Here is a 23,524-nt window from a genome sequence, read left to right on the forward strand (position 1 = left end):
GCCATAAATAGCCCAACAGGTCCCGCCATTCACGTGCAGGTGCCGCGGCAAAAGTAAAACCCTCGTTTAGCCGTCGCCCTGACCCCTACCGATCTCTCTCTCTCTCTCTCTCTCTCTCTCCTCGCCGGCAACCGGCAGCGGCGGGCTCCAAAGGCGACCGGCGCGACGCTGTGAATGTGAGCGACTTCATCGATCTCCTTCCCACTACCTTCTGCTTTCTTCCGATTTCATTTCCATGTCATCGTATACGCACTCGCCTCGCCAGGCGACGATTGAAATCTGCCCTACCTGATTCAGTGATTCTGCTGCGTGATTTGTTTTGCATGACTAACTCGATCCTTAGCTACTATGTGAATTTTGTTTCCAAACTCGTTTTTAATGAAATCTCTTATCGGAATCGCATCACAAACAAAGACGTAAAGTAGATCTGGTCTCAACCATTTTTTGCCGCCGGTCGTTACTTAACATTAGATTACATACACTTTGGGACCCAAGCTGATATTTCGAACAATCTCCATGTAATCATTGTATTCGTTGACCTTTTCGAGCCGTCGCCCTGACTCCAGATTGCTTTCATGTCAACAATGAATCCTCCTCGCCAATACGCCGCAGCTGCGAGCGACAACGGACACGTTGTGACTAGTGACATGGACGACTAGTGACATGGACGACTTCGTCTTCAGCGGGGAGGCGGCGGCTGCTGCTCGCTCGGTAAGACTGCCATGCACACCTGAAAAAACAAAATGATATATGCCCAGTAGTCAGTAAATATAGTTAGTGTTTTGCTAATAACATGCATGCTGGCTTTCAGTTTTTAGGTTTAAGTCCATTTCCGGACTTCAGAAAGTCTTTTTCTCTCAAAAGATCGTCCAAATCAAAATACGTTTTGACCATTTCCTTTGTTTTGAAGGCAACTTTAAACTAGACACCCCGTTTTGATATGTTTTCACGAGTTTTTTCTGTATTGTAGTTCTTTACAATATTTTTCTGCGGCATCTTTACTCTAGCTCCTATTGCATTTTTGTGATGTATATTTTCTACTGCATTTTCCGTACATTATCTTTCTTGCTTCATTTGTGCACTAGTTTGTGTCGTCTTTTCCTACTGCTGCATATGTTGTATCCCATGTTTATGATGCATATGTTGTGCCCCATGTTTCTGCTGCATCTTTCTACTAAATTTTTTATAAGAGTTTTGCTTCGGCACACCCCTCTTAAAAGTTTACAAGAATCTGAAGTTTCTACAAAAGGCCATCATCATGTTAGCCTGCAGATCAAACATGTTGAATGGATTGATTTGGATACAAAAGACTATATTGTCCTTTTTTAATTGAAGAGGTACATTCTAATCTTCACCTTTGATTTGCATCTAAATCCCTAAACTTTTCTATGGGGTGTACCAAAGCAAAGTTCTAGTTTCCACTGTGCTGCAACATTCATCTACTGGTACAAAAAAGAAAGGAAGAAACTAATAACTACCCCCTCCGTCTCATAATATAAGACTTTTTCACACTACACTGTATTAAACACTCTCGTGCTTACTCTTAGAGAGTGTTTAAGACAAATGAAGAGTGTTTAAGACAAGAGAAACCCCTATAACTGAAGAAGTTTGCCCTATTCTACCAAGAAATATTCCAAATGTGGTGTAAGAATTGGCATGAAAACCCGACCCTGGAATTGCCCAAGCTGTTAATCAATGTAGTGTTAGGTTTCTAAGGTTGTAGATTAAAATTAATTATATTTGGTCTTGAGGTTTCTGGGTTTTAATGGTCTCCTAAGGTCTCAAAGGCTTAAATTAGGATTTAAGTCTTTTAGGGCAAATGACTATGTCCTTAACTCTGTAAATTTTTGTGCAGTTAAGTTCCAAACTATGTGGATATCTTTGCAATTAGTGTTCCTAATAGAAAATTCAATTATACCTGGTGTATCTTTGTCAATGTGCATATGTACACATTGTGCTACTAGTGTTGTTAGTTCATGTTGTTGTCCTGGTCCTTATAATCTAACCCTTTTGTAGCTAGGTTAGCTGGATACCACTCTCTCGTTTACATGGGTATATATCCCCCCACCATCAATACAATTGATAGTGTGAAAACCTTCTTCCTAGTCTAAGCTCTTACATTCTACCAACCTCTTCCTAAATCATGCGATACTCATTTCCTCACTTCTGCACCTACTTGCCATGGACGGCGCCTCTTCCGTATCCTCTGGCGCAAACACTAAACCCTTCACCGTTGCGATCAGGCAAGTTCCCATCCGACAACATGTTCCTATCATTCTCGACCTCCAGGAATCCAACTATACATTGTGAACTTCAATGATGGTCTTCCGCATGTATGCGCTCACCAACCACATCGACGACTCCGCCAATGCCTGCATGCGCCTCGTCGATCTTGATTGGACATCATTCAACTCATGCATTGTCAATTGGGTGTACACCACCACCTCCTCCTCTTGGAGACCCTCGACATCATTGTCAAACTCGATGACACCACCTACTCCGCCCGGATTGTCGTCCACAACCTCTTCCTTGGTGACCGTGCTCATCAAGGGATCTATGACCTGCACAAATTCCATAGTCTATATCAAGGTGTGATCTCTCCATTGTGACATATTGTAGCAAGCTAAAGTAGCTCGAGGACACTCTTCGGAAAATCATCGGCTACCACACACCAATGAGGGCATTGTCCTCAATGTCATCACTGACCTAAAGTCAGGCTTCAATGAGTCTTCCACCAACATGTCCTTGCGTGGGCCGCCATCCTTCCTCGAGCAAGAGGAGCGGAACATCACCCACATCAACGCCACGGAGGACGAATCCACCCTCCACATCCATGCCCATGGCGACTCATGTTGTCCCAAAATTCAATGCTAGAGTTGTTAGGACTGCATGAGCCAACATGGGCTTTGGCATGGAGGGAACGACAATTTAGAAAGGATGACAACCTGTGCAAGGGATTGCTGGTGACAGACATACTGAAGTTAGATCTTGAGGTTTCTGGCGAAATTAAGGACGAGGCCCTCGCTCCTGATGTTCTAGTCGACATGCATCACGGTGTGTTCGTGAGATGAGTTAGCTTGCTACAGTATTATGTGATAGAGAGACCACCTTGGTATAGATTGTATAATTTGCGGAGGGCATATATTGCACGATGAGAACGGTTGTTGAGGAAGAGGTTGTGAACGACAAGCCAGAGGAAGTAAGTAGTCTCATCAGGCTTCATGATGATGTCGAGGATTTCCTAGGAGATGGGTGTATACACCTAGTTGATGATGCAAGAGTTGATAGATATATAGTGAAGGACGACGAGGCGCATACGGCCGTCGACGGAGCATTCGACGTGGTCGGTGAGTCCATATTGTAGTTGGATTAATGGAGGTCAAGGACGACAGGAGCATGTTGCTGGATGGGCACATGTTGGGTTGCAAGGGTAGAGGGGGAGTGTTGGTGTTGGCGCCGAAGGAGATGGAAGATGCGTTGTCCATGGTTAGCACGTGTGGAAGCGAGGAAACGAGTATCACAATAATTAGAAAGAGGTTGAAACCATGTAAGAGTTTATACTGGGGAAAATATTATATATACCCATCTACACGAGTGAGACTAACTAACCTAGCTAGGAATGGCTTAGATCATATGGACTAGGACAACAACACAATCATGCACTAACAACACTAGCAGTATCAAACATGTATCCATACAAGCACGTTGAAAAACTCTTACAATCTCCGCCCCAGTCTAAACTCTTACAATCTAAACCATTTAATAGTATATATGCATTACAGCATCCATTTATATGTAATAAATGAAATATAAAATTTCCAACAAATCTTGTAGTTAAAAAATGTTTATCTGGTGGTATTGGTTGCGTGGTTTGTACATAGCCTGTGGGTTACATTTGATATTATCCACTAATCTGAAATTGTCTGCTCACACGGAGATCTCTTTGTGCTACAGTTTAGAAAGATGGTATTGCTCCACCTGCTTTAATTCTTGGAAAAGTCAACTTCTTTTCGATGATACAGAAATGCATGTTTTCTTGTCAATTAACGTTGCTCATTTAGAAGGGTTGAATTTAACTACAACAGAATAGCACGCCTACTATGGAGTTGTCGATGAAGCTCATGTCATGATCGACACCAAGGCCCAGAAGGTGTGCTTCGCCTAGGATGGAAGCGACGTCGTGGAGTTCCTCGCGGGCCTCCTGTCCCTGCCGCTGGGCACGGTAGTCGACCTACTGACCAAGGAGCACATGGTCGGCTGGATCGGCAACGTGCTCGGCAGCATGGAGAAGCTAGATGCGAACTACAAGAGCAAGGAGTTGCGCCTTAGCCCAGCCGTCACCCCGGCCACGATCCCCCTCCTAAAGCAGCTGTTGGGCACACAACTCAACAACGGTACTGACACCTTCTACACATGTGAAGGCCGTAAAACTGGCGCCTACCCAGGCGTAGGCACTAGCTGTGGATATCTATCGGTGATACGTAACAGAGTCTGCCCCTAGATGCAACTGTTATATGCACAGGGCTATGACGCTCGCCGCCGAAACGAATGGGACCCTGGTGGCCGCGGCACCACCGACGACCACGCCGTTACCTGTGGGCATGTACACTGTCGGGGATGACCTGTCTGTGACTTCGGCCTCTTTTTTCGCGACGATCTCGCTGTTGGGCATCAAGGACCTCAGCGCCTTGCAGGAAAAGACAGTGAAGATCGGCAAGGAAGAGGTACATAGTGCTCTAATTTCTTTTGAGTCTGAACTTTTAGGTGGTGGTTTTGCTGAAGTTGATCGGCTGGTGATTTACCTTTTGTTTTGTGTGTGTTTGTGTATGTATGGATTTTTTTTAATGTAGGCACTAGAGATATTTGCTGCTTCCCTGAAGTCCAAGACCGTCCTGTCGGATGTCTTTCTGCCGAAGAAGAATGCTCACCACAAGAGAGAACATCCTGAGGGAGTCATTCATGTATGACTCGGTGCTTGCTGTTTTAGAATTCTAAATACCTTTTTCGATATCATATTTATGAGGAAGGAGATGTATTTGAGTGACTTGGTACTTGTTTAACTTACTACCATAAGTTAATAAGTTATTTATATAGTGAATTCCAAATTTTACTCCTTAAGTGTCAAGTTGGGATATTTCTTGGTCTATTTGAGGAGTATAAAAATTGTCCTAGTTTCTTCCATAGTTAAGCAAGTGAGTCTACTTTTATCCATTTTAAAGTTTTGCATCATTCTGTCAAGTGGGGCCCATTGTTAATTCGATATAGATAGATGAGTCAGCCCTCACATCGGTGAAGAATTCGTGCAAAATGCGTCTGACGTGATAAATGGGGCCCCAACTTGGGCCGAACCATGTCACCACACCCGATCCAGTCCCCTCTCCCTCGAGGCCTCGACGCGAGGTAGGGATTAGGAAGTGGAGGTGGTGACAGCAGCCTGGTGGTGTGTTAGAGAAGTGGAATCGCTCATAAATTATTTATGTCATATGAGGAGTCACGATTTTGCTTATGTTTGTTTTGGTGTCCTACAATACGATGTGACGCTAACATCACATTGTATTTCAACAGTAGTAACTCGAAATAATAGTTTCTTTTGAAGCAAATTTAGGAATATTAGTTCCAAGGAAATCTGGAGAAAGTTCGAAGATCACTAATGAGACAAGACAACACAGAACATCTCACATACGGTTTTCACTTTTCAGACCTCTTCCAGAATGCAGTTCTTCCATCAAATGGTTCATTAGGTTGCGTGGCCGGATTTACATTATTGAAGTAAGTAAAAATCCAAACGATTTGCCACACGAGAATCAGGAGATCACCAAACACTTCAACCATCAGTGGACGTATTACGTGTGGTACCTGCGTACACAAACCGCTTGAGGACACGCATCAGCTCGTTGGCCGCCTCGCCGAACGGCCGGAGGACAGAGAACCCGTGCTGTTCTCCGGCGAACTCGGCCACCTCCACGGCCTTCCCCATCTCCCTCAACCTCGCGGCGTACCCCATCACGCGGTCGCGGAGCACGTCGCTCTCCGGCGCCACCACGAGCACCGGCGGGAGATCCACGGACGCAAGGCTGGGGCTCTCCGGGCCGAACGGGTTGGCCACCGGGTGGTCCCTGCTCGCCCCCACCGGCAGCGACATGCGCCAGAACATGTCGGATCCCTCGACCGTCAGGGACACGTCCGCCGGGGGGTCGGCCTCCGTCGCCGTCCGCTCGGCGCCGCCGAAGAACGCAGAGATGAGGACGTACCCGGCGACGCGCACCGGGTGGACGTCTCGCTGCGCCGAGGCGGCCTGGACCGTGACGTGGTGGGCCAGGTTGGCGCCCGCCGATGCGCCGGAGATGAACGTCCGGCCAAAATCGGCCGTTTCGGCGAGCCAAGGGTCAGCGCCAACGCCGAGCTCGGCCTGGTCGCGCAGCCAGGAGAGGAAAGCCGCACCGTCCTCGATGGCCGCGGGGAGGCGGTGCTCGGGGGCGAGGCGGTACTGGACGGACAGCACGACCGCCGGGAGCTCGGCGGCGGCGCGGAGGCAGTAGGTGTGGAAGTGTGGCTGCGCGAAGGAGCCGAGGCAGTAGCCGCCGCCGTGGAAGTACACCAGCACCGGGAGCTTAGGGCCGCCGGCTTCCGTCACCGACGACGACGGCCTGTACACGCGGACGCTAAGGCCGCGCGGCGCGTGGTACTGGGCGTCCTTCCACTGCACGCCGGGGACGTCCGGCAACGGGTCCTCTGGCCAGAGCACGGCTTCGTCGCCGCGGACGACCGAGCCGTCGCTGAGGAGCTTGAGGACGCCCGGCAGGTCCTCCAAGACCTGCGGTGCTGCGGTGTCTTCCCCGGACATCATGTGATGGGTCGGTGCCGTCGGACGCCCGGCAGGTTGTCGCGATTCCTGAGACAATGGGGCATCGGATTTATAGATATTATTAGTACTCACGAAGGTTCGTGTCGATCAGACAGCGCGCTCGCATTGGTGGCAGCTCTGGTCTTCTCCAGGTCAAGCGTGGCGCGCGATCGGAAGGTTCTTGCTTGTCTTTGCTGTTGACTAAATACGAAATCATGTCAAACGATACGTCATTCTCTTTTTTTACTTGGCAAAAATGCGGCTTTTTTAGGGGCATACGGCTTTTTATAGAGAGAAACAGAAGATCACTTTTTTTTTGAGAATGAAGATCACAATATACAGGCCGAACTTTTACCGGGACATTTGGCTGAATCAGCCAATTATTATTTTTTACTCCCGCAAAACGAAAAACTTGGCCAACATCTGCAACCCGACCATCCCTGTAATCTCCCCTTCCCGATTTGCGGTAACTCCAGCACGACCCCACATCTGCACCGTCAAGTTTCAGACTATCCCCTGTGAATAAGGCCTTTTCTAACTGGTTGCGCGCGCAACCAGTATCGGAGCCGTCACTGCAGCGTGTGGATCTGCGTTAGCGCGGCCCACATGGCCCCACGCGGTTCTGGCTGTTCGTTTTTTCAAGCGCGATACGAACCGAATACATGTCCTATCGTATCTAGCAGCCTAGCGCGGCCTACCTACGATCGCGGCCTAGGGCGTACTGGCCTACATCCCCGTCCACTACCCCGTGACCAGTCTGCCCATCCACACCCAGCCGGACTCAACTCAAAATTCGAATCCCATTAGGAGGACGCAGCTGCATCGACCGGCGGAACGACGCCCTCCCCATCGCCGCGCCTGGATCTCGCCCCTTTCTCACTACCTCGCCAATGAATCTCGGTGGGCAGTGGCGGAGACAGGGGGACCAGCAGGGGCCCTGGCCCCCCTGACATTAGGAGTTTGCTGCTAATTCACTGATGAACAGTGCGTAATTAGCAATTTTTTATGCTTAAAGTCTGTTTTTTCTATGCTTTGGCCCTCCCCAACCTATTTTGACTGCAATCGGCCCCCCTAATTCAAATTTCCTGGCTCCGCCACTGTCGGTGGGGAGTCGTTCACGGATCTCCTGATCAGGTTTATCCTCTCTCATGATCCTCCTTTTCTTTCTTTGTTTCTCCGGCAACAAATCCTTAAATCTCCGTTTTGCCATGTCCGTGGGTAGAGCTTCTGTTCCCAGCCGGTTGCAACCGAGGGTGTCCCAGATCTGGCTGTGCAAGAGGAGGGGGAGGACGACGGCGAGTGCGGGCATGGAGGGAAATTTTCTGTTACCGATTCTCCTTCCTCAAGTTCTGCATCACAAGTTCATGAGGCCACGGAAGATTTAATCAATGTCCCGGATATTGACAACACTGACAATCCCAGAGAGCCCCCATCTCAATCGCAACGCACTCCAACTCCATGGCCTCAAAGGTACTAGCTCAATCAATCCCCCGGCTGTGAATACAACTTTCAGTCAGCTAGTCCTATTTTCTCACTTTCTCAGTAAAGTAGTTGGCTTGATGAAGATTTGAGGATTCTGGTGAGCCCTAAATTAGAACAGTCAATGATGTGCTCAGTTTCTAGTTTTGGGATTAATGAACGTGGACATCTAGGCCTGTGTTGTACACGTAAAATAATTTGATGGAACCAACATTAGGGAAGCACTTGCAGTTCATTCTTTATCATGGGCATTGACATGAACAGGAGAATTTTTTTGGTCGTGTTCAGTTGATTGCTGTCAAAAGTTTGTTTATTTTGGAGCAGATTTTTGTTATTGAGGAGTAGTTGGTTGATGATACAAGACCTTCGCCATGATCAGCGATCATAAACATGTTTATCTGGGGTGCAGTATATGATCCAATTTTCGATTTGTGTCAAGGAATCATAAACTCGGCTATTGGTTGCAGTATGTTTTATAGTCAGACTTTCCCACCTTTTTGCAGGCATTTATACGGTCAATATTGACTCAGGCATTGGCATGTGCATTAAGACAATTTCATGAGCAGAATACCTATTAATGCTACATGGTTAATTGTTTTGGAGCAATTGTTTGTTACATATGTGATATGTCCATGCATACAGTATTCAAAACACTGCAACTACTTCTGAATAAAAGTCAGAGTGATGAGCTCATTTTGACTATATTAGACAGATTTTTTTTTCATTCTAATTGCGGTTAACATCTCAAGTATATGTAGGGTCCAACTTGGCAAGATACCCGACCATATTATGTGATATTGTTTTCATTATCCGGAAGGATAAGTGCTCTGGAGAAGGCCATGTTTGGGTGGGCCGTGTGGGGCAGGCTCGCACTGATCCACGTGTGAGGGTGACGGCAACGATTCGTGCTGCGCGCACAACCGGTTAGGATTCGTCATATTTGGGTACAGTCGCGCAATTCTGCTCAAGTATTCCTCATATTTAGGTGCCAGTTAATTTTTCGGACTAGACAAACATGTTAAAAGTTTAAAACATGCCTTGCTACCTGTTTACTTTGGCAGCCATACTTTTTAGTTCTCCATTCATTCACGCTTTTGCACTTCTCTGAACCAGCTTGCCACGACGATGACCATGGCTCTCAAGGCCAGCAAAGATGTCTTGTGTTGTTAACAAAGCTGATTAGGCCAATTCACAATTCCTTGAACAGAGTTGTCTGATGTGAGAAATATCTCCCTGCAACATAAACAGAGTTGCTAACAAAACAAGGTAGCAAGGCGTGTTTATTTCAGCCATATTAGGCTAATCCTGCGCCCAGTCCTTGGGGATCCATCTGTACCGTCTCATTGTACTTTATTTCAGCCACACGTGATCTGCCACTAGTCGGGCATGATGATAAACAGTGCAACAAAGGAGCTTTTTAGAAATTGTGTAAAGCTACTCGTTTTGACACGTTCAGTAGGTGTTTTTTGACAAATATATGTCGCAATTGACAAAAGAAAATCAGCAGATCAAGCTTTCTTACATATATGGAATACATGCTAGCTTCAGTTTTAACTGTCAATTGCACCTTAAAGCATAGTATGTGAATTAATTGCAGCTTTGAACATTTTGGATGCTCACTGTATAAAATGGAAAACAAGTGTACAACTTTGTACACATCAGTCAATAGCTTGCGAGTGTGATCATCAGTTAGCATTCTAGAACAGGAAATATTTATTTATGTTGATCAGATTTGTTTTATGCAGGGTATGTATGGGCAAGATACCCGACGTCCATACGCCGTCACCAGGAAAATTAAGTGCATTGGAGAAGGCATTAATAATTATTTTTGAAAGAAAGTCAGAGTTTGTGGTCAAGAGTTCAATTCTTTGGCTGAAGCTTACGACTTCTATAACCTAGTCAAAATTCTGTTCTATTTGCTGGGCAAAGGGTCACCTGGCAAATGGTTGTCCTTCTCGAGGAGATGCACAAAAAAACCAAGGATAGAACCGAAGTGTAGCAACTGCTGACCTGGAGGGCACAAAAGGAATGCGTGCACACGGAGTATCTTCAGCGTGTTCCTCCAAAGCAAACCCGAGAATTTATTCGCGTCATAGATATTATCTCGTCTATATTTTGTATGGGTGTTATCTTATCATTTGAAAACTTGTGTCTTTTTTGGGGGGCATTTTGCATTGGGTATTACATGGTCAACAGTCAAATTCTGTTTGTGTGGATTTTGTCGATGTTCAAAAATATCAGACAGTGAACATGGCAAGAATGGTGAAGGGTGGTGACTGATTAGGCTACAGACCTCCTTGCAGATCAATGGATTTCTCATTTAAGGTCAAGTCATTACCGTAGTAGAATTTGTTGGTCACGCTTCTTTCATGGACTTTATTAACGCGTTGTCTGAACTTTAACATAAAAATACGAAGAACTTTATTAACTTGACCGAACATTGATCGAAAGAGTCAGAAGCTTTGACGGAAACAAAAAAAATCATGCAATGACGATTTTCTTAAAAACTTGTCTGGAAGTTGATGGAAACAGTCACGAATCCTTTTTACTGTCAATATCGAACAAATATTATTAGTGACCGAATAGCTTATAAACAGTATGTCCACACTTTGTTAGAAATATTATTTCTGACTGAATATACTAATCATAATATTGAATACCAAGAAGCACTTCCAAATTATATTCTATGTCCTTCACATCATAAGGGTGAAGAACTTTATCAATACACGCTGGAGTTCGGGATCTCTCTCTCTCTCTCTCTCTCTCTCTCTCTCTCTCTCTCTCTCTCTCTCTCTCTCCTATGTCTAGTTTGTTAACAGCTATAGACAAAATTTGAGCTGTCGACCGCACTCCCCATCCCCAAGGAGGGCTATCAAATACCATGGTGAGTCCTTCACAGCATGACCAGTCTTTTATGGCCTAGGTAGAAGGACTTTAGTGACACACGCCCGAGTTCGGATCTCAACAACAACTTTTGGAGGTCTTTCATGGCGTACGTAGAATAACTTCAATGAGAGACACCCAAGTCTTATAATCTCACAAATAAGAAATGAGACACACCGTTGATAGGAGAACTTTAGCAATACACACCTAATATGGACTTTCACATACTATTACTAGTCTTTTATGGCATAGGTAGAAGAACTATAGTGGCATACACTGTAGGGTTTCGTAGTAATTTCAAAAAAATTCCTACACACACGCAAGATCATGTGATGCATAGCAACGAGAGGGGAGAGTGTTGTCTACGTACCCACGCAGACCGACTGCGGAAGCGTTGACGCAACATAGAGGAAGTAGTCGTACGTCTTCACGATTCAACCGATCAAGTACCAAAACTACGACACCTCCGAGTTCGAGCACACGTTCAGCTCGATGACGATCTCCGGACTCCGATCCAGCAAAGTGTCGGGGAAGAGTTCTGTCAGCACGACGGCGTGGTGACGATCTTGATGCACTACAGCAGCAGGGCTTCGCCTAAACTCTGCTACAGTATTATCAAGGAATATGGTGGCTGGGGGCACCGCACACGGCTAAGGAATAGATCACGTGGATCAACTTGTTGTGTCTTTGGTGCTAGCCTTGCCCCTCTATTTATATGTTGAGCCCTGGGGTCGAAACTTGGAGCAAAAGCCTCCTCAAAGTCGGTTTTGCCCGAAAGGCAAGAGTCCCACTCGGACTCCAGGACCAAACGCCACAATCCTTGGCGTCTGGCCCAGACGCCATGGGCCTCGGCGTCTGGCCCAGGGCCAGACGCCAGGGTCTCCGGCGTTTGGCCCCCTGGCCTCCGCAAAACTCCTTTTGCAACGACCTAAAGCCTCATGGGCTTGACCCCTTGGCCTAACCATATCATCCAATATATGAATCTTTACGTCTCGACCATTTCGAGACTCCTCGTCATGTCCCCGATCTCATCCGGGACTCCGAACTCCTTCGGTACATCAAAACATGTAAACTCATAATATAACTGTCATCGTAACCTTAAGCGTGCGGACCCTACGGGTTCGAGAACAATGTAGACATGACCGAGACACGTCTCCGGTCAATAACCAATAGCGGGACCTGGATGCCCATATTGGCTCCTACATATTCTACGAAGATCTTTATCGGTCAGACCGCATAACAACATACGTTGTTCCCTTTGTCATCGGTATGTTACTTGTCCGAGATTCGATCGTCGGTATTCCAATACCTAGTTCAATCTCGTTACCGGTAAGTCTCTTTATTCGTTCTGTAATACATCATCCCGCAACTAACTCATTTAGTTGCAATGCTTGCAAGGCTTAAGTGATGTGCATTACCGAGAGGGCCCAGAGATACCTCTCCGACAATCGAAGTGACAAAACCTAATCTCGAAATACGCCAACCCAACATGTACCTTTGGAGACACCTGTAGTACTCCTTTATAATCACCCAGTTACGTTGTGACGTTTGGTAGTACCCAAAGTGTTCCTCCGGTAAACGGGAGTTGCATAATCTCATAGTTATAGGAATATGTATAAGTCATGAAGAAAGCAATAGCAACATACTAAACGATCGGGTGCTAAGCTAATGGAATGGGTCATGTCAATCAGATCATTCTCTTAATGATGTGATCCCGTTAATCAAATAACAACTCATTGTTTATGGTTAGGAAACATAACCATCTTTGATTAACGAGCTAGTCAAGTAGAGGCATACTAGTGACACTTTGTTTGTCTATGTATTCACACATGTATTATGTTTCCGGTTAATACAATTCTAGCATGAATAATAAACATTTATCATGATATAAGAAAATAAATAATAACTTTATTATTGCCTCTAGGGCATATTTCCTTCACACACACACACACTCAGTTTTTGGATCTTTACAAATTGACATTCACATACCATGATCAGTCTTTTATGGCCTAGGTAGAAGAACTTTAGCAATACACATCTGAGATCAGGACTCTCCTCGTCCAATGTCGGTTTCGTTTTCGACTAGAGACAAGATATTATATGGACTTTCACATACTATGACCGGTCTTTTACGACATATGTAGAAGAATTTTAGTGTCACACACCGGATTTCGGATCTTTACATATTGATATTCACATACCATGACCAGTCCTTTATGGCCTAGGTACAAGAACTTTAGCAATACACGTCTGGATCGGGACTCTCCTTCTCCGATGTTGATTCCTTTATCGACTAGAGGCAAGATATTATTTAAATTGCCAATCGCACCCCTATTATGTACTTTCACATACTATGATCGGTCTTTTATGGCATAGGCAGGGGAACTTTAGTGGCACACACAACCAATTTTCGGATCTTTACAAATTGGCATACACATATCATGACCGGTCTTTCATGGCCTAGGTAGAAGGACTTTAGTGATACACATCTGAGATCGGGACTCTCCTTGTCCGGTGTCGGTTTCGTTTTCAACTAGAGACAAGATATTATTTGAGTTGGCAACCGCATCCCTAATATGGACTTTCACATACTATGACTGATCTTTTATGGCATAGGTAGAAGAACTTTACTGGCACACACCCAATTTATGGGATCTTTACAAATTGACATTCAAATATCATGACCGGTCTTTTATGGCCAAGGTAGAAGGACTTTAGCAATACACATATGAGACCGGGACTTCCTCGTCCAATGTCGGTTCTGTTTTCGACTAGAGACACTATATTATTCGAGTTGGCAATAGCATCCCTAATATGGACGTTCACATACTATGACCGGTCTTTTATGGCATATGTACAAGAACTTTAGTGGCACACACCTGATTTCGGATCTTTAAATATTGACATTCACATACAATGATCGGTCTTTTATGACCTAGGTAGAAGGACTTTAGCAGTACACATATGAGACCGGGACTTCCTCGTCCCATGTCGGTTTCGTTTTCGACTAGAGACGTGTTATTATTTGTGTTGCAAGCCGCACCTCTAATCTGGACTTTCACATAGCATGACCGGGCTTTTATGGCATAGGTAGAAGAATTTTTGTTGCACACACCCAATGTCAATACCGTCTTGACTAGAGATAGTAGTCATATGTATTCGAATGCGGGCCTCTTGAACTCGACCATGAAGAACATTAATGTCATATTGATCGGTAAATTTTTCGCTCGGGATCTTGGGATAAAACCCCTATAATTATTGTGATATTGTCATTACTAGACACTACATAGCATATAACCGACGATGCTCACTTTATATCCTCCATTTTGGTCCTCTTATTGTCGACCGCGAAGAACTTTAAAGATAGTAGGCACTCGACCCGAATGTGGGCCTCTTTCGCTAAGTTTTTTTTGTTCGGGGTCTTGGAAAAACAACCCTATAATTATTGTGATATTGTCACTGGTAGACACTAGATCGCATATAACCATCAATGTACACTATATATCCTCGGTCGCGGTCCTCTTCTGGTCGACCAGAAAGACATTTAGAGATAGTAGCTACGTACCCAAATGTGGGCCTCTTGCGCTCGACCGCGAAGAACTTTAATGGTCTTATTTTGTTCGGTAAGTTTTTTCGTCTGGGTCTTGGGAAAACAACCCTACAATTATTGTGATATTTTCATCGGTAGACACTAGGTCGCATATGACCGTCAATGTGCACTTTATATCCTCGGTTGCAGTCCTCTTATGGTCGAGCATGAAGAACTTTGGAGATAGTAGCAAAATATATTCGAATAGAGGGCGCTTGGACTTCACCATGAAGCACTATTGTGATCTTGGAGATAGTAGCCATAATGTTATATAGACCCATAGGTTTTTTTGTTTGGGATCTTGGGAAAACAACAATACAACTATTGTGATATTATTATTACTAGACACTATGTAGCATATAACCATCGATGAACACTTTATATCCTCCGTTTAGGTCCTCTTATTGTCGACCGAGAAGAACTTTAAAGATAGTAGCCATATGTACCTGAATGTGGGCCTTTTTGACTCGACCAGGAAGAACTTAATTAATCTTATATTGCTCGCTAAGTTTTTTGTTCAGGGTCTAGGGAAAACAACCCTACAATTATTGTGATATTGTCACCAGTAGACACTAGATCGCATATAACCATCGATGTACACTTTATGTCCACGGTTGCGGTCTTCTTCTGGTCAACTAGAAAGATCTATGTAGATAGTAGCTATGTACCTGAATGTGGGCCTCTTGCGCTCGACCGCGGAGAACTTTAATGGTCTTATTTGTTCGGTAAGTTTTTTCGTCCGGGTCTTGGGATAACAACCCTACAATTAATTATTGTGATATTTCCATCGGTAGACACTATGTCGCATATAACCGTCGATGCGCACTTTATATTCTCGGTTGCAATCCTCTTATGGTCAAGCGCGAGGAACTTTATATTCCTGATTGCAGACCTCTTGTCCTCGACCACGAATACCATTAGAGTTAGAAGCCATATTGTGAGCATTTCATATAACTTTTTCCACACTCATTTTGCCCTTGGCGAAGAGCTTTTCCCTATATGTTAGTAGCCATATAGTGGGAATTTTATATAACAAGTTCTTGGCAACTTTCGTCGGGCACTTTGAATAGTGACTCGACAAAATGAGCACTCATATAACTTTTTGCACACTCATTTTATCTAACGATTCTGGCACCCATATGGTCTTTCACAAAGGACTTTTCCTTATAGTGTTGTTGTCCATCTAGAGGGTCTTTATATAATATTCTCTTAACAACTTCCATGGGGCTTTTCGGATACCAACCCTATATCACATATCACCGTCGGTGCACACTTTATATTCCTGATTGCAGGCCTCTTGCCCTTGACAACGAAGAACTTTAGAGATAGAAGCTATTTGGTGAGCACTTCATATAGTGGATATTTTACATAACTTACCACGAAGAACTTTAGAGTTAGAAGCTATTTGTGAGCACTTCATTATAGTGGATATTTTACATAGCCTATTCCTGACAACTTTCATGTGGCCTTCGAATAGACACTCGACAATTCGTGGGGTATTACCATAGAAGATCACACTTAATAACATTATACCTTGTATACCATATCACCGTTCTTGCGCACTTTATATTGCAGATTGCGGGTCTCTTGTCCTCGACCACAAAGAACTTTAGAGTTAGAAGCCATATTGTGAGTACTTCATATAACCTTTTCTGACACTCATTTTGTATTTGATGAAGACCTTTTCCTTATAATGTTACTAGCCAGATAGTGGGCATTTTATATAACCAGTTCTTGGCAACTTCCATCGCGCACTTCGAGTATTGACTCGACAATTCGTGTGGTATTGCCTTATAAGACCATGTTTTATAACACTAGACCTCGTCTACCATATCACCGTTCTTGCGCACTTTATATTATTGGTTACAGTTCCCTTGCTCTTGACAAGGAAGAACTTTATATTAAATGGCCATATAATAAGCACTTTATCTATTGGATTCTAGCACTCATATTGTCTTAGCCGAAGTACTTTTCCTTATAGTGTCATTGTCCATATAGAAGACATTGTATATACCACTTTCATAGGGCTTTTCGAATAGTAACTCGACAATTCATGGGGTATTGCCTTATAAGACCACGTTTTATAACACTAGACCTTGTCTACCATATCACCGTTCTTGAGCACTTTATATTATTGGGTGCAGTTCCCTTGGTCTCGACATGGAAGAACTTTAGATTTAATGGCCATATAATAAGCACTTTATCTAATGGATTCTAGCACTCATATCTTCTTAGCCGAAGTACTTTTCCTTATAGTGTTGTTGTCTATGTAGAATGCATTTTATATAACACTTTCTTAACAACTTCCATTTGGCTTTTCAGATACTAACCATATATTGAAGGAAATATGCCCTAGAGGCAATAATAACGTTATTATTTATTTCCTTATAATCATGATAAATGTTTATTAGTCATGCTAGAATTGTATTAACCGGAGACATAATGCATGTGTGAATACATAGACAAACAAAGTGTCACTAGTATGCCTCTACTTGACTAGCTCGTTAATCAAAGATGGTTATGTTTCCTAACCATGAACAATGAGTTGTTATTTGATTAACGGGATCACATCATTAAGAGAATGATCTGATTGACATGACCCATTCCATTAGCTTAGCACCCGATCGTTTAGTATGTTGCTATTGCTTTCTTCATGACTTATACATGTTCCTATAACTATGAGATTATGCAACTCCCGTTTACCGGAGGAACACTTTGGGTACTACCAAACATCACAACGTAACTGGGTGATTATAAAGGAGTACTACAGGTGTCTCTAAAGGTACATGTTGGGTTGGCGTATTTCGAGATTAGGTTTTGTCACTCCGATTGTCGGAGAGGTATCTCTGGGCCCTCTCGGTAATGCACATCATATAAGCCTTGCAAGCATTGCAACTAATGAGTTAGTTGCGAGATGATGTATTACAGAACGAGTAAAGAGACTTGCCGGTAACGAGATTGAACTAGGTATTGGATACCGACGATCGAATCTCGGGCAAGTAACATACCGATGACAAAGGGAACAACGTATGTTGTTATGCGGTCTGACCGATAAAGATCTTCGTAGAATATGTAGGAGCCAATATGGGCATCCAGGTCCCGCTATTGGTTATTGACCGGAGACGTGTCTCGGTCATGTCTACATTGTTCTCGAACCCGTAGGGTCCGCACGCTTAAGGTTACGATGACAGTTATATTATGAGTTTACATGTTTTGATGTACCGAAGGAGTTCGGAGTCCCGGATGAAATCGGGTACATGACGAGGAGTCTCGAAATGGTCGAGACGTAAAGATTGATATATTGGAAGCCTATGTTTGGATATCGGAAGTGTTCCGGGTGAAATCGGGATTTTACCGGAGTACCGGGAGGTTACCGGAACCCCCCGGGAGCTATATGGGCCTTAGTGGGCTTTAGTGGAAAGGAGAAAGGGGCAACCCAAGGTGGCTGTGCGCCTCCCCCTTCCCCTAGTCCTATTAGGACTAGGAGAGGTGGCCGGCCCTGTCGTGGTTCTAAGTCTGACAGTAGAGTGGGGGGTAGGTATGGAGAGGCAAGGTTCTAGCTATGGAGAAGTTGTAAACACAAGAGATGTACGAGTTCAGGCCCTTCTCGGAGGAAGTAAAAGCCCTACGTCTCGGAGCCCGGAGGCGGTCGAGTGGATTGTGTGTATATGAGTTACAGGGTGCCGAACCCTTCTGCCTGTGGAGGGGGGTGGCTTATATAGAGTGCGCCAGGACCCCAGCCAGCCCACGTAATGAAGGGTTTAAGGGACATTAAGTCCGGGGCGTTACTGGTAACGTCCCACATAAAGTGTCTTAACTACCATAAAGTCTACTTAACTACAGGCCGTTGCAGTGCAGAGTGCCTTTTGACCTCCTGGTTGTCGAGTGAGTCTTCGTGGTCGAGTCCTTCAAGTCAGTCGAGTGAGTCCCTCGTTGGTCGACTGGAAGGTGACCTCTTCTAAGGGTGTCCTTGGGCAGGGTACTTAGATCAGGTCTGTGACCCTACCCTAGGTACATGACTCCATCATTAGCCCCCGAATGGATTGAGGCTTCGAGTGAGGAAGGAGTTGATGTTGTTTCTGATTAACCTTTGCACACTGGTCGTGCGTTGTTCTGGACCAAAGAATCTCTTCGTTGATAGTGAGCAACTTGTCTTCAGTCGACTCGATCCATTCTTTTCTTTCGTCGAGTGATCTTTCGGGCTTCGACGATTTCCGAGCGACGGATCGCAGGAAATCCCGCGCCTGACAAACCGATCTGCCGTTCGCGGATTCCGCGGGATGCGAAATTTGGGGAAACGCGCGAAGCAGAGCGGACCGCGGCGTTCGGATGGGACGGGACATAGACGCCTCGATCCCCGCGCCGCTTTCTTCACCACGTATCCCGCCTGCATAACTGTTCCAGGATATGATTAGATCGATCGGGCCCACCTGTCATCCACTCGGAAGGGACCTTATAAATGCGCTCGGCGAGGGTTTTTTGAACAGTGCCTCAACATTCTCTTTCTCTGCTCCCTTCGTCTCTGCCCAATGCGCTCGCTCTCGCCTCCGCACAACTTCTCCTCGCGCATCTCACCGGCAACCATGGCCAAGGAGAAGACGGCGGCGCTGGAACGCGCGAAGAAGGCGTCGGCGACGGAGAAGGCGAAGGGGAGATCCACCAGCCGCGGCGGGTCTTCGTCTAGATCCCGCCTGCCGAAGGGCTGGGTCCAGGGAGATTGGATCTAGTCGACCATCACGGAGAAGGACCTCCTCGACATGGCCAACGAGGGCCTGATCCCTCATGGAGCTGCAAGGCTTCCGGGGAAAGAATGGCAGCCCCAGCCGGAGGAAGGTGAGTGCGTGCTGCTGGCTACCCATGTCGACCGTGGATTTTCTTTGCCGCCGAGTATTTTCTTCCGTGGTTTCTTGAACTTCTTTGGAGCGCAACTCCACCACTTTACCCCGAATTCTATCGCCTATCTTGCCGCATTCGTGTCCATGTGTGAGGGTTTTCTAGGCTGTCGACCGCACTGGGGCTTGTTCAAGCATATATTCACGTGTCGCTCTCAGACCGTGAAGAAGGCGAGCCCAGGCGACGAAAGAACCCGAGTTGTCCAAATGTGTGGGGGCCTGGGGATCCAGGTGAGGAACAAGAGCACCTTCCCAGCCATGACATTTCCCGAGTCAGTCAGAGGCCGGCAGTCGACCTGGTTCTACTGCCAGGATCAGTCGACGCCGGGGCAGTCGAGTGGACTCCCTCAGTTTACCATGGACCGAGTGAACAAGCCCTCCTCTCTGAAGTTGATTCCGGAGGAGAAAGCTAACGTGAAGATGTTGATGGAGCGCGTAGTACAGTTGGTTCGGGAGGGAGTGACGGGCATGGATCTCCTGGAGGTTTTCCTTAGGCGCCGTATCCAGCCCCTTCAGTTCCGGAGCCATTGCATGTGGTTGTACTGTGGGACTGAGGATGAGACTCGGGTCCATCCAGAAGCAGTCGACGATGCCACTCTGGAAAGGTGGATGGCCGCCGTTACCGGAAACAAGGATAACCCACGCGGAGCCAGAAGGATTCCTCCACTCGACCACCACAGTGATTCAAACGAGGTATGCCTGCTCTGCTCCCCACTGTGTTCTTGTCATATTCATTTCTGTTTATTCTGCCAATCGGTCGATTGATCTTTGTCTTGATGTCTATCAGGCCCTCACCAAGCTGTACTCGATGCCCAATGGGGCACAGGCTCCGACTGAGGAGGGTGAAGCAAGTGGGGGCGAGAGCCAGGAGGAGGAGTGGGACTCGGACGTTGCTGAGGATGATGATGACGATGACGACGATGACGGTGATGAAGATGATGCTGAAGACGAGGAAGAAGAGGAGGAGGAGGTCGTACCACCGTGCTCGGAAAGGCGGTCGAAGCTTGTCCACGACCCTGCGACTGAACGTGGCAAGGGGGTTGCGACCGTTGCACAGTCGACCAAGCGCCCTCGGACCACCTCTCCGGCGCCGACTGAAAAGGCGTCGAAGCAGCTCAGGGTGGCTCCGTCAAAGCCGACCAAGCTCTTGCCGAAGATGAAGGTGTCCATCCCCACCATATCAGGGTAATCATGCTGCTTAAGTCTTCTTATTTTGTACGAACTTTATCTCTGGCTGGCGCTGGGGTTAGTCGACTGATTCTTTGGAGTTGCAGTGCTGCTACTTCCGAGACCTCAGCCCGGGCTGATGACCATGAGATGGAGGACGCAGCAACCTCAAAACCAGGTACTATACTCTTAACGCCGTTTTTAGTCGACTGACTTATGATCTCTAATCCTGATTCTTCTCTGTAGCTCCACCCAATGTTGTTATCACTCTCCCTGATGATGATGAAGATGAGGAACCGCTGAAGCACAGAAGGAGTAGGAAAGCGTCTGCCAGCAAGGTGCCCCAGGATGTGACGGCGCTTGAGACTCTGGTTGCGGAGGAGGAGAACACCACTCGACACACTGTGTCCTTCGCAGATCCACTGACGAGTGCTCAGCAGCCCTCCCTCTTCAGGACGCACCACGTCCCAGAGGACCAAGCTGGCGCCGCGAAGGAGGCGATACGCCAGGCAGGGATCATGATGGAGCAGTTAAGGACCATCCGGGATGCGAGCCAGGCAGCTTACGACGCCAGTTCTGCCCTTCAAAGCAATGTTCAGGTCAGTCGACCATCGCCTGTTCTGTTAGGATATGCTATCAAAAACTTTTCTTTCCAGCATCTATGGTAGTCACCCACTGGGTGTGTCGATTTAGACTCCGTGTTAGCGGGGGCACGCTGAGTGCACCCGCTGGGTGTAGTCCCCAAGGCTAAGGTCGACTGCTGGCAGTCGGCCTTAGGCTTTATAATTTCAGTCTTTCCGTCATCCTACTATGGCGAATGGATTTCGAAAGCCGGTCGACTGGTCGACTGGTCGACTCTGTCCTCAATAGGACTAGTGGGGGCACGCTGAGTGCACCCACTGGGTGTAGTCCCCGAGACTGTGGTCGACTGCTTGCAGTCGATTACAGTCTTTAAAGAATACATCATCATCTTTTTTTTGAGGTCGACTGGTCGACTCTATCTTCAATAGGATTAGTGGGGGCACGCTGAGTGCACCCACTGGGTGTGGTCCCCGAGACTACGGTCGAATGCTTGTATTCGGCTGTAGTCTTAGAAACGTGTAATTTTTCCTTTTTCACTCGGAAGTGAATTATATTTGACATTTAGTCGATTGGTTCTTCGCAGAACTCCTGTGATCTTGTGGCTCGCTACTCTGAGCTGGAAAACAAGCACATTCAGCTCGAGCTGAATTTGAAGCTGGTTCAGGAGAATCTGACGAAGGCAAAGGAGGAGACCGAAGGTATGTTTGGTGAGACCTTGACGACTGCTTTTTCCCTTCGTTTGATTCAAAATCTGATCTTGCTGTAACTTGCAGGTAAGGTAAGGGAGGCCCAACAGAAAAAAGACCTTGAACTGGCTGAGAAGATCAAGCTTGCTGACGAGAAGTTAACTTCAGTCACCAAGCTTGAACAAGACAATACCAATCTGAAAGCTGCTCTTGGGATCGCCAACAAGGAAGTCAGTCGACTGAAAACTGATAAAGCTGCCCTGACCGACCAAGTCAGTAAGTTGACTGGGAAGAAAAATGATCTGGAGGCCTTCCTGAGTGGTCTTGCCAAGAAGCTGTTCCTTATGCTTGAAGGTAAACCTCTATGCTCGGCAATCATTTCCAATCGTGGTTTTTCCATTCGACCATCGCCTTGACTCGGTGATCGTCCTTGCAGAGTTTTGTCAAAACTTTGAAGAAGAAACTAGTCGGCTGGAACCAAACCTCGACCCCGTCAATTCTCCGGTGAACGACGAAGTTGCCATGAATGTTTTCTGACTGGAGTCCCGTGTTGCAGTTGTCGTGGACTATCTTGCAAGGCTGAAGGTCGCCACATCTCGCATCGACTCGACGCTCTGGCCCGGGGAGACACTTCAGAATGACCTCGAGTCGCTGATGGCTCGCTTGAACACGATCCCTGGTCGAGTGCAGGAGTGGAAAAAGTCCTCGGCTCGGTGTGGTGCAGATGTTGCTCTGTGTCTGGCCCGAGTTCACTGCAAAGATGCGCGAGAAGAGAAGCTGGCGGCCCTCCGGGTGGCCAACACCAAGAAACACGACTTCAGGTCCTTTATGGAAACTTTCCTTGCGGCTGCCACTCGGATCGCAGATGGAATTGATCTTGATGAGTTTGTTGCACCTTCCAGCCCTCCACAGGAGGGGTAAAAAACTTCTTCTAAGCTCGACGCTTTAAATTTGCCTCGGTATGCCGAGTGGAGTTGTAACCGATAAACTTTAACAGGTCTAGTGCCTGAGCACTTTCGGTTCCTTTTGGTATCGATCCCAACTTGAATTTGGTGTTTGAATAAGATTGCTTTTGGCTCGAAAATGTCTTTGCAGGCCCAAAGCAAGACGCTTACTACAGTCGACTTATTCGTTAGTCCACTTAGGCGAGCACTGGGCTGCAGCTAAGCCCCCGAGTGAGAGGTTTGCTCTTCACTCGGTAGGATTTTGATAACTTAGGCGAGCACAGGGCTGCAGCTAAGCCCCCGAGTGAGAGGTTTGCTCTTCACTCGGTAGGATTTTTATATCTTAGGCAAGCACTGGGCTGCAGCTAAGCCCCCAAGTGAGAGGTTTGCTCTTCACTCGGTAGGATTTTGATAACTTAGGCGAGCATAGGGCTGCAGCTAAGCCCCCGAGTGAGAGG

At 46.3% G+C, this 23,524-nt stretch overlaps 1 protein-coding gene and 1 long non-coding RNA gene across 3 annotated transcripts; one reads left to right on the plus strand and one right to left on the minus strand.

The window, feature by feature from the left end:
• Positions 1 to 5,712: 5,712 nt before the first annotated feature.
• Positions 5,713 to 6,949, minus strand: LOC119267407 (probable carboxylesterase 15). The gene has a single exon (XM_037548792.1). The coding sequence runs from the start codon at positions 6,845 to 6,847 to the stop codon at positions 5,825 to 5,827; it is 1,023 nt and encodes a 340-aa protein (XP_037404689.1). The 5' UTR covers positions 6,848 to 6,949; the 3' UTR covers positions 5,713 to 5,824.
• A 660-nt stretch (positions 6,950 to 7,609) lies between these two features.
• On the plus strand, positions 7,610 to 10,497 carry LOC119271331. Of its 2 annotated transcripts, XR_005134491.1 has the most exons (5): positions 7,610 to 7,978; positions 8,067 to 8,314; positions 9,082 to 9,267; positions 9,437 to 9,589; positions 10,069 to 10,497. It is a non-coding gene; the product is annotated as an uncharacterized LOC119271331 (long non-coding RNA). The 2 variants fall into 2 exon arrangements; XR_005134492.1 differs by lacking the exon at positions 9,437 to 9,589.
• Positions 10,498 to 23,524: the final 13,027 nt, after the last annotated feature.

The sequence above is a fragment of the Triticum dicoccoides genome, chromosome 3A (genome assembly GCF_002162155.2).
Source record: "Triticum dicoccoides isolate Atlit2015 ecotype Zavitan chromosome 3A, WEW_v2.0, whole genome shotgun sequence".
In the NCBI taxonomy this organism is placed as follows: Eukaryota; Viridiplantae; Streptophyta; class Magnoliopsida; order Poales; family Poaceae; genus Triticum; species Triticum dicoccoides.